At 44.9% G+C, this 11535-nt stretch overlaps 1 protein-coding gene across 1 annotated transcript; it reads left to right on the forward strand.

The window, feature by feature from the left end:
• The first annotated feature begins 1553 nt into the window (after positions 1 to 1553).
• Positions 1554 to 11070, forward strand: mrpl18 (mitochondrial ribosomal protein L18). The gene is made up of 4 exons (XM_043700295.1): positions 1554 to 1658; positions 1771 to 1945; positions 8576 to 8813; positions 10906 to 11070. Exons 1-4 carry the CDS (start codon positions 1592 to 1594, stop codon positions 11068 to 11070), a joined length of 645 nt encoding a protein of 214 aa, XP_043556230.1. The 5' UTR covers positions 1554 to 1591.
• The last annotated feature ends 465 nt before the right edge of the window (positions 11071 to 11535 follow it).

Raw genomic sequence — 11535 nt, forward strand, 5'->3', positions numbered from 1 at the left:
TCAAAGCCACACAGGTCCAGAAGGAAGTGGATGTGATGCTTAACGAAGACATCTTTGAACTGAGTGAGAGCAATTGGAGTTCGCTGATCATGATAGTTCCCAAACCTGACAAGACTTAATGGTTTTGTGTGGACTATTGCAAGATCAATGTCGTAACAAAATCAGACTCATACAAGATTGGAGGACTGTAGGGTGAAGGTTGGATAAACCAGTTACATCACAAAGTTGGACTTACTTTGTGGTTATTGACAGGTACCTTTATCAGAGAAAAGTGAAAGAGGTTTCTGCGTTTGTCATCCCAAATGGGCTATATCAACTCAAAGTGGAATGAAGAACACACCAGCCACATCCCAAAGACTTATGAACAGAGTTGTGGCTGAGTTAACAAACTGTGCAGTTTATCTGGATGATATATTGATTTTTAGCGAGTCATGGAAAGTTTGCATGGTACAGTTGGCAGAGCTCTTTGAACAATTAAGAGAAATAAAACCGTAATAAATGTAAAGAAAACAGAATTCGCGAAAACAGAGGTGATGCGTTTGGGACATAACATCAGTCATGGAAGGTTGAACTCAAGGAACGCAAAGACAAAGGCCATCAAGGAATTTCATCTGATAGCACATTTGTTATTGTGGATTTAACAGATAAAGTATAACTAAGTATAACTAACCTATGTTATGTATATGTGTGCAGAAATTTAATATGATCTTAAATTAATGTCTTATGTATTTTATTGTAATGGGATTTAAGAATTAGAAAAAAAGATGAAGCAGTTGTTTCATTATGATGGTCCATCTTTTTCTTATGAGGTGTTATGAAGTTGAAGTTTAAGAGAGAGTAAATGCTGTTCTGAACTGAGAGCTGACACGCACCTGTGATGACTAGATGGCAGTCTCAGTGAGTACTGGAAATTTGAAAATATGTATAATTTGCCTGTGAAATGGATACATGAGTTGGTTGCTGCTTTGACAAGAATTCAAATTTAACCAATCATTTTGAATTATGCCTCAAGATACTAAAACCCAATTGCGTTTGTATTTATTGTTTTTGCTAACATACAACCAGTGAGACGATCTGATGTTGGGGTATTAAAAAAAAAGCAGGCATTTAGAAAGTCAGACAGAGCAACTGTTATTGAGAGAGTAACTGCTATCAAGAAAGACTGCCATTCAAAAACACTCTCTGTCAGAAATATCTTCACAGTAAAAGGCAGAAAGCAACCCAGAGAGATCTTCAGCCAAAAGAAGACAGACACCGGAGACGACAGCCACTGTATGGTTTTGAAACTAAATTGATGTAATATTAATATGTTTTTTTATTGGAGGAGTTCATTGTTATAGAATTGGAGGCAGACAATAAGCAGTTAAGGGAGGGAGGAAGGAGCTTAGAGTTGTGAATTGTTGTTTAATGTTCACTTTTAGAGTTAAGGAATAAATTGATGTTATTTTCTCTAAATAGTGGAATTTGGATGTTCTCTATCACTCATATTTTAACAGATTATGAGGTGAGGTGAGCTGAGTATCTGGGAGGGAGGTCAGGGGGCGGGGCTACGTGGCCCGTAGTGACGTCAGGGGGCGGGGTTCTCAGCGCAATGGCGGCGGTGGTGGCGCTCGGGTTGCAGCTGGAGCGAGCGGCGGCGGTGGCGGCGGCTCGAACAGGTACGGGGTGGGCCGAGTCATGCCCCTGTCACCCGGCCATTGTCAGCACTGATGACCAATGTGCGCCTTGCATTAACCCTGTCTCCCTCTCCCTCTCCCTCTGGGCCTGAAGGTCGGCGGTTGATCTCGGCCTCGGCTGAAGCCTCGATAGCCCCGGACACGCGAGAGAACGAGACGGTCTCGCCGCGATTTGTGAACCGCAACCCCCGGAACCTGGAGCGCCTGGCGCTGGCGAGGAAGGACAACGGCTGGCAGAGCACCTGGCCGAGGCGCAGCTACTGGCACCGGTGAGCACCGTACACCACATGGGACAGCACAGTACAGGCCCTTCGGCCCACCATGTTGTGCTGAGCATTTATCTAACACCGACCTCATCTACACACCCTGCAAATTACTGCCGTCCATGTGCTTGTCCAGCAGTCGCTTAAACGTCCCTAATGTCTCTGACTTTTCTACCACCGCTGGCAGTGCATTCCACACACCCACCGCTCTCTGAATAAAGAACCTACCTCTCACATCGCCCCTATACCTTCCTGCAGTCACCTTAAAAATTATGACCACTTGTGACACCCATTTCTGCCCTGGGGGGTGGGGAAGTCTCTGGCTATCTACTCTATCTAAGCCTCTCATTAACTTCTACACCTCTATCAGGAAAAATCCACTCCATCCTCCCTTTGCTTTGCCCTTGAATGTATCTGTCCACTTCCCCTTCTTCCAGCATTCAGATACAAAGTTAAATATCACACAACACCAGGTTATAGTCCAACAGGTTTAATTGGGAACGATAACAAGTCAAAGAGTCATAGAGATGTACAGCATGGGAACAGACCTTTCTGTCCAACTTGTCCATACCGACCAGATATCCCAGTCTGGCACCTCCCAGCATCTGGCCCATATCCCTCCAAACCCTTCCTATTCATATACCCATCCAGATGTCTTTTAAATGTTGTAATTGTACCAGCCTCCACCACTTCCTCTGGCAGCTCATTTCATACACGCACCACCCTCTGTGTGAAAAAGTTGCCCCTTAGGTCTCTTTTATATCTTCCCCACTCACCCTAAGCCTATATGCTCTAGTTCTGAGATCTCCTTACAAATTTGTTTCTCCATTTCCCTCTGGCTATTAGAGGGTCTATAATACAAGCCCAACAAGGTGATCATCCCTTTCTTATTTCAGTTCCACCCAAATAACTTCCCTGGATGTATTTTCGGGAATATCCTCCCTCAGTACAGCAGTAATGCTATCCCTTATCAAAAACGCCACTCCCCCTCCTCTGTTGCCTCCCTTTCTATCCTTCCTAGCATTTGTATCCTGGAACATTAAGCTGCCAGTTCTGTCCATCCCTGAGCTATGTTTCTCTAATTTTTATGATATCCCAGTCCCATGTTCCTAACCATGCCCTGAGTTCATCTGCCTTCCCTGTTAGGCCTCTTGCATTGAAATAAATGCAGTTTAATTTATCAGTCCTACTCTGTTCTCTGCTTTGTTCCTGCCTGCCCTTCCTGTTTGACTCGCCTTTGTTCTCAACTGTACCAGTCTCAGATTGATCTCTTTCCTCACTATCTCCCTGAGTCCCACACCCCCACCTTACTAGTTTAAATCCTCCCAAGCAGCTCTAGCAAATCTCCCTGCCAGTATATTAGTCCTCTTCCAATTTATGTACAATCCATCCTTCTTGTGCAGTTCACCTCTACCCCAAAAGAGCTTCCAATGATCCAAAATTGTGAATCCTTCTCCCATGCACCAGCTCCTCAGCCATGCATTCATCTGCTCTATCCTCCTATTCCTGCCCTCACTAGCTCATAGCACCAGGAGTAATCCAGATATTAGTGCTCTCAAGGACCTCCTTTTTAAATTCCTGCCTAACTCCCTGTAATCTCCTTTCAGAATCTCAACCTTTTCCCTTCCTATGTCATTGGTTCCAATGACCTCCTGCTGGCCCCTCTTCCACTTGAGAACATTCTGCATCCTCTCTGAGACATCCTTGACCCTGGCACCAGGAACGCAACACACCATTCTGATTTTATGCTGCTGGCCACAGGACCATCTGTCCTCTAATTCTAGAGAGTCCTCGAATTCAATCGATCTCTTGGAACCCGATGTACCTGTCATTGCATTAGAACTGGTCTCAATACCAGAATCTTGGCTGTTTGCTACGTTTCCCTGAGAATCCATCACCCCCACATGTTCCGAAACAGCATACTTGTTTGAAATGGGGATAGCCACAGAAGACTCCTGCACTAACTGTCTACCTCTCTTACCTTTCCTAGAGTTAACCAATCTATGTGACTGTATCTGCAACTTTTCCCTCTTCCTATAACTGCCATCCATCATGTCCCCCTGCTCGTAAATTCCTCATTACCTCTAACTGTCTCTCCAACCGATCCATTCGATCTGAAAGGATTCGTAATCAACGGCATGTATTGCAGATATAGTCCTCAGTAACCCTTAAACTCTCCCTGAACTCCTACATCCGACAAGAAGAGCATTTCACTCTACTAAAGGCCATTTTTGCTTTTAGTCTACAGATCCAGAAAATAGCACTGTCTTATTCCTCTACAAAACACTGCTCCAGGTTAAATTAATACTTATGGCTTATATTTTAAGTTTAATCAAGAGACATATCTCAAAAAAACATAATAAAAAACCCACTCTACTCACTACTGCAGATTTACTGTAAGGCCATGCTTAAAATATCCACTTACCTGTTTCTGTGTTGTGACCTCTCCCAAACAGGTTCCTCCAAGATTAGTTGTGAATTTCACTGTTTGTTTTCCCAGATGTACTCCAATGTCCAGTGATTCACGAATTCAAACAGCAAAGGCAGTAACTGTGCAGGTTCACTGCTGTGTCAGTTAGCAATGTGGGTTTCTTTCTCTCTCTCTCCTGCACTGACCTCACCATATATAACAGTTTCTGCCAATTTCCTGTTTCCATTGCCAGTGGCTGTCAGCTCTTTGGCCCTGAGTTCTGCCTCTGGCCGAGTGAATATGAAAGTTCTTCAGTAAATAGTCTTCTTGTCTCAGACTTCCGAGATTCTGGGTTAGATGGGAGAGCAGAAATCTAACCACTGGTATCTGGGCTGATGTGAGAACTGTTGTACTGGAATAGCACACTATTGGAGGGTCAGTGCTGAGGGAGTGCCAGACTGTGACCCTCTGACATCTAACTGGCTGACTGCTGTCTGAAGTCCATATTAAAGATTTCATGACCTCCTTGGAAGAAGCACTGTGAATGCCAATCTGAATCTTTAAAACTTGTGTCCAGTCGGTGAAAACAGACAATCAGCCCGATATCAGTGCTGTTAGTCAGTTCTCGCTGTCTGCACGTTAGTTGCTGTGTTCTCTGAGTAACCGCAGTATCTACCTGACAGTCCATATGATGTTGGAACAGAGGTCAGCCAATTGAATGTATCTTTTGTCCGATGGGGTCATGGCTGATTTGACAATCATCAACTCCACTTTCCTGTCCTTCTTTATAATATTTGATCCCTTCCAGATTAAAAATCTCATCGCAGCCTTCAATATAATTAATGACTCAGCCTCGACAGCCCTCTGTGGTCAAGAGTTCCGCAGGTTCACTCCCCTCTGAGAGAAGATTTTTCCTCCTCATACTTCCCTTTTATTCTGAGACTGTGCCTCAAAACTAGAGTCGAAAAGTGTGGCGCTGGAAAAACATGGCAGGTCATGCAGCATCCGAGGAGCAGGAGAGTCGACGTTCCGGGGTAAGCCCTTTATCAGGAATGTCAAAACTAGATGGAATATTCCATCTCACCAAAATTGCATGGAAGAAAGTGGAAGACAGTTTAACGGCTGGACTCGCTTCTTCTCATAAAAAAGGCCAAAGGACTACTTGTCTTCCGAATTGCTAGCTGTATCGCCATGTTCGCATTCATTGACTTAGAAATAAGGTCACACAGGACTCATTGAAACATACAGTATAGGCGAAGGAGGAGGCTGTTTACCCCTTTTAACAATTCATGTGATCATGGCTGATCAGCCAACCCGGTTCCCTGTTCCCATTTCATTCCTGTAATCCCAAGGACTTTATCTAACGCCTCGGAAGTATAGGAAGTGATTTTTGGGTCCCTTGCTGATATATTTCTATCATCGATAGCCACGAATGAAGTGCCAGTGGACTGGAGGGTGGCTAATGTGGTGCCATTATTTAAGAAAGGTGGTAAGCAAAAGCCAGGGAACTGATGTCAGTGGTGGGTAAGTTGTTGGAGGGGATTGTGAGGGATAGGATCTATGTGCATTTGGAAAGCCAAGGACTGATTAGGGATAGTCAACATGGTTTTGTGCATGGGAAATGGTATCTCACCAACTTAATTGAGTTTTTGAAGAAATGACAAAGACGATTGAAGAAGGCAGATGTTATCTATACAGATTTAAGCAAGGCATTTGCCAAGGTTCTGCATGGTAGACAGGTTCGCATGGTTAGATCACATGGAAACCAGGAAAAGCTGGCCAATTGGATACAAAATTGGCTTGAAGACACAGAGGATGGTGATGGAGGGTTGTTATTCAGATTGGAGGCCTGTGATCCGAAGTGTACTGCAAGAATCAGCTGGCTCCATTGCTTTTTGTCATTTATATAAATGATTTGGATGGAAGTATAGGAGGAATGGTCACTAGGCGAGTTTGAGAATATTTGTAGCTCAGGTTGAGGTTCTGGATGTAAGTTTGCTCGCTGAGCTGGAAGTTTTGTTTTCAGACGTTCTGACACCATACTAGGTAACATCATCAGTGAGCCTTTGGTGAAGTGCTAGTGTTACGTCCCGCTTTCTATTTATGTCTTCAAGTTTCCTTGGGTTGGTGATGTCATTTCCTGTTTTTTTTCTCAGGGGATGGTAAATAGGGTCCAAGTCAATGTGTTTGTTGATAGAGTTCGGTTGGAATGCCATGCTTCTAGGAATTCTAATGCGTGTCTCTGTTTGGCTTGTCCTAGGATGGATGTGTTGTCCCAGTCGAAGTGGTGTCCTTCCTCATCTGTATGTAAGGATACTAGTGAGAATGAGTCATGTCTTTTTGTGGCTAGTTGTTCATGTATCCAAGTGGCTATTTTTCTGCCTATTTGTCCAAACACTACTCAAGAGCCTGGCGGAGGAATGCCTCATTCTGCCTTGGGACCCTGCAACCACACGGGATAAACATGGATTTCAACAGTTTCCTCATCTGCGTCCCCCCTGCCAACCCAGTCCCAGTCCCAAGCCTCCAACTCAGCACCACCCTCCAGACCGTCCATCACTGTCCCCTCTAACCTATCACCTCCCTCAACTTCATCCACCTATCGTTTTCCCAGCTACCTCCTCCCAGCCCCAGCCCCCCTCCCATTTATCTCTCAGCCCCGACCCACAAGCCTCATTCCTGATGAAGGGCTTATGCTCAAAACGTTGATTCTCCTGCTCCTCGGATGCTGCCTGACCTGCTGTGCTTTTCCAGCACCACACTCTTGACTCTGATCGCCAGCATCTGCAGTCCTCACTTTCTCCAGAGTACAACAGGACCTTGATCAGTTGGGCAAATGAACTGAATAGTGGTCGATGGAATTTAGTTTAGATAAATGTGAGGTACTACATTTTTGGTAAGGCAAATCAGGACAGGACACTTAATGATAAAGTCTTGGCAGTGTTGCTGAACAAAGGTCTGGGGGTGCAGATTCACTCAGTTCCTTGAAAGTGGAGTCACAAGTAGATAGAGTAGTGAAGAAGGCATTTAATTCACTTGTCTTAATTGGTCAGTGCATTGAGTATTGGGATGTCGTGCTGTGACTGGACAGGATATTGGTTCGGCCAGTTTTGGAATACTGTGTTCAATTCTGGGCCCCCTGCAGTAGGGAAGATGCTGTTCGTTGAAAGGATGCAGGAAAGATTTACAAGAGCGTTACCAGGATTGGAGGGTTTGAGCTATAGGGAGAGGCCGAATGGTTAGGAATGTTTTTTCCCTGGAGCTGAGGGTTGACACATATGGAGGTTTCTAAAATCAAGAGGGATATGGATAGGGTGAATAGCCTGGGTGTTTTCTCAGGATAGGGAAGTCCAAAACTAGAGGAAAGGGGAAAGATTTGAAAGGAACCTAAGGGGCAACATTTTCATGCAGCGGGTGGTATGTGTATGGAATGAGCTGCCAGAGGAAGTGGTGGAGGCTGGTACAATTACAACATTTAAAATGCATTTGGATAGGTATATGAATAGGAAGGAGTCAGAGGCATATGGGCTAAAGACTGGCAAATGGGATTAGATTAATCTGATAGGCTTGGATGAGTTGGACCGAAGGGTCTGTATCCATGCTGTATATGCCTTTGACTCTATGTCTCTGTGATGTTTTAGCCTCATGTAATGTTTTTTGCTGCAGAGACTTCCACAAGCTCTCCACTCTGTAGATGGAGGCATTCCTCTTTAGTCCTACCCTGTGTACTTCCTCAGATAAGAAACCCAAAACTGCACGCGATACACCACGGTATGGCCTCACACTGTACAATTGCAGAAAGGCATCTCTGCTCCTGTAATCCAATCCTCTCACCATCAAAGCCAACGTACCTTCACTGCCTGCTGCTCCGGCAACGCTGACTTTTAAAGACTTGCGTGTATGAGGGACACCCTGCTCTTGTAGCGCCTCCTTTCTCAGTTGATCAACATTCTTTTTTTATCCTGTTTTTGCTACCGGACCCCTCGTTGAAATATATTGTACCACCATGCATTTGCCCATTCGCTGAACTTGTCTTGATCACACCATTGATTTGATTTCGACTAGTTCGGGTAAGGTTTCCACATTCTTTTGGAAGCATACCGGTGTGTTGGAGCTGGAGTAGGGGAGTGCAGTTCTGGTCAGTGGTGCCTCACAGGGTGATTTGCTGCTGATATCTCTCATTTCCTTTGTCATTGATTTTCTCTCTCTCTACTGCCTGATGCCAGGTTGCGTTTCAGGAAGAGCCAGAAGCACGTCACAGCCTGTGTGGAGGCAGCAAGCAGTCAGGGCGAGGTGGTCATCTCAGCTTCGACCCAAGAGTGGTCCATCAAGAAGCACCTATACAGCACCCGGGACGTCACTGCAGCTGAGACTGTGGGCCGTGTGCTAGCTCAACGCTGCCTTGAGGCCGGGATCGGCTACCTCCAATTCCGGGCTATCCCCTGGGAATACCGGGCAGAGTCGGTAAGTCCCGAGAACTTTCAGAGAATGAGGGTCCTGATTAGTTTAGAAGGAAAGATGGATCGTGGCTGATTGCATCCTGCCTCAACTCCACAGTCCTGCCCACTGTCTTGAAACCATTACTGACTAAAAAATTGTCTACCACCTCAAATTTATTCAGTGACTATCACACTTTGGGGAAGCAAATACCCTTTTGAGAAGTCATCCCTCGTCATGTCTGTTATTAAACGTGCCACATGTTAAGCCTAAAACGATGACCTCTCATATGAACGAGGACCGTAAGGAAGCCACTCAGCTCCTCCAGCTTACTCTGCCATTCAATAAGGTCATGGCCAATCTGATTTTAACTTTGTCTCAATGTTGCAGTACATCCTCCAAAATCTTTCAGCCTCTTAATCTACATTGCCCCACAAGGGGAAACATCTTCTCTGCGTCTACTTTGTTAACCTCCTTTAACATCTTACAAACTTCAGTTAGATCTTGTGGGTGAATTACCACAAGCTACCTTTAATTTGGCAACTTACTGAGGAATCTCCAAGACAATCCAGTATTAAAACAGAGGAACCTCTATTATCTGAATGAGTTGGGCGATCGTTCGGATCGCAGTGCTCTACCAGAGAGTTTGTTTAAATCAATAATTTTGATGAGTCTGCTATTTGAACAAACTAATCTTTGCATTCTGCAAATTGCAGGTTAAACTGAGAAGGACTAAACCCTTAACATCACATAAATATATGAAATCCCTGCATTAAGCAAGGTCCTGAACAGCTTCTACAATCACAAGAGCATTTGTCAAGTTTCTGTGAACTCAGTGTCACTGTAGGAAATCAGAAGCAGTGCCTTGTGCATGTTTACTTTGTCGGCAATTTTTTTCATGAACTGCCCAGTAAAGTGACGGAAATAAGGCACTTACCTTTGAAAAGGACTGTGTAACTAACCCTTACGTGAAACAAAAACTCCAGTCATTGTTGCTTGAGGTGCTTGTGTTTCTTTGATTTTGCCAGTGTTTTCACATGTTCTTCAGTACAGGCAATCCAAATTCACCTACCTCTTTGATGTAATGTTTTTATAGACCTTGAGACCTTGTTCGGATAATCCAAAATACGGATAATTGAGGTTAGTCTGTACATAATCTTTATTGCACGTGGCAGCCAAAATAAGAATCTCAGGTCAGCAAGTTAGGCCTCACAACCCAGCTTGGCTATTACCTGATTCATGGTGGAATTTAGCTACGATTCCGACTCACGGTGTCTGTCTTTGGATGTCCAGGGTATCATCCTTATACAATGCCATTCTTCAGAGTTCTGCTGCTGAGGAATCCTGAATCTGAAATCTTCTAGAATTTTCTGCCTTGTGAAGTTTGTGATGTGACATGATTGATGCTCCTTTAGATTTGTTCATCCACAATATTGATTCTGGAGTATTCAAGTCTTTGGATTGCCTTCTTATTGGGAGAGCTTCTCTGTTCCTTGTTACACTTGATGCCAACTTTCTATTCCAAACATTGCATGTTGTGCCAGTAACCCCTTCACTTCAGTACGTCCCTTATGCAGGGAATATTAATTACCTATTAGTCACAAGACAGCTGGTTGTCAAACAATTAACTTTGCTAACCCTGGAGACGGGTTATTTATGTTGCTTTGACTCCTTTTTCTCCCAGGGATGGTTAATTGGCATGTTGCCTTTAATTCCTTCATAACAATTTCTCCTTGTCCCTTACATCTCAGGAAACAGTTCAAGTCTGCAGTATTGCAATCTTCTAAACTGAGTTTTAACCTGGGATAAAAATGGGAGTTTGTCAGTCCAAATAGCAATCACAAAACCCTGGAATAATGAAAGAAAGTTTGTGGGGGAGGAGGAAACAATCAGAATTTTTTTAGGCTCATCGATTGAGGGAGGAATCGCAATCCCATAGGGATAGTTGTCTGGGAGAGGTATTACAGAAGAAGAGGGTAGATTTGACTGGAGGAGAAGAATCACTGCCTCAGGATTGGGCAGAGAAGGGACAGCTGCCCTGTGGGGTAGAGAGAGGGAGGGCAGCAAGGGGCTATCAGCGAACGAACTCACCTCATCTCCATCTCTCTGTGCTCTGTAGGTCCAGCGATTCCGCTCTGCGCTAAAAGACAGTGGGCTGATCCTCAGCGAACCACGGAGAGTGTACCAGTCGACGCATGCGAATTTGGGAACGAAGGTGAGATGGGGCAAAGGCATCGCAACAAGTTCCTTTCGATTTCTAAATAAAGCAAAAGATTCTGTCTGACTTCAGAACTCATTCTTTTCATGGGTTGTCATAAGGGATGCGGGGTGAGGGTGCAGGCTTCACACACAGCAAGATTATGGGTGGCACGGTGGCACAGTGGTTAGCACTGCTGCCTCACAGCGCCAGAGACCCGGGTTCAATTCCCGCCTCAGGCGACTGACTGTGTGGAGTTTGCACGTTCTCCCCGTGTCTGCGTGGGTTTCCTCCGGGTGCTCCGGTTTCCTCCCACAGTCCAAAAATGTGCAGGGGTCAGGTGAATTGGCCATGCTAAATTGCCCGTAGTGTTAGGTAAGGGGTAAATGTATGGGTGGGTTGCGCTTCGGCGGGGCGGTGTGGACTTGTTGGGCCGAAGGGCCTGTTTCCACACTGTAAGTAATCTAATCTAATCTAATTATCCCAGATTGCTCCATCTCCCTACCATCAGCCAAGGTTTGTTCTGAGCTCACTGATCTTATCTGCTGGGGG

The sequence above is a fragment of the Chiloscyllium plagiosum genome, chromosome 12 (genome assembly GCF_004010195.1).
Source record: "Chiloscyllium plagiosum isolate BGI_BamShark_2017 chromosome 12, ASM401019v2, whole genome shotgun sequence".
Lineage (NCBI taxonomy): Eukaryota > Metazoa > Chordata > Chondrichthyes > Orectolobiformes > Hemiscylliidae > Chiloscyllium > Chiloscyllium plagiosum.

Excerpts from the sequence above, each read along its gene's own strand:
- mrpl18 (XM_043700295.1), top strand. The coding sequence starts at position 1,592 with ATGGCGGCGGTGGTGGCGCTCGGGTTGCAGCTGGAGCGAGCGGCGGCG. Across the intron at positions 1,659-1,770 it reads GGTGGCGGCGGCTCGAACAG|GTCGGCGGTTGATCTCGGCC; the intron begins GTACGGGGTGGG and ends CTGGGCCTGAAG. Across the intron at positions 1,946-8,575 it reads AGGCGCAGCTACTGGCACCG|GTTGCGTTTCAGGAAGAGCC; the intron begins GTGAGCACCGTA and ends GCCTGATGCCAG.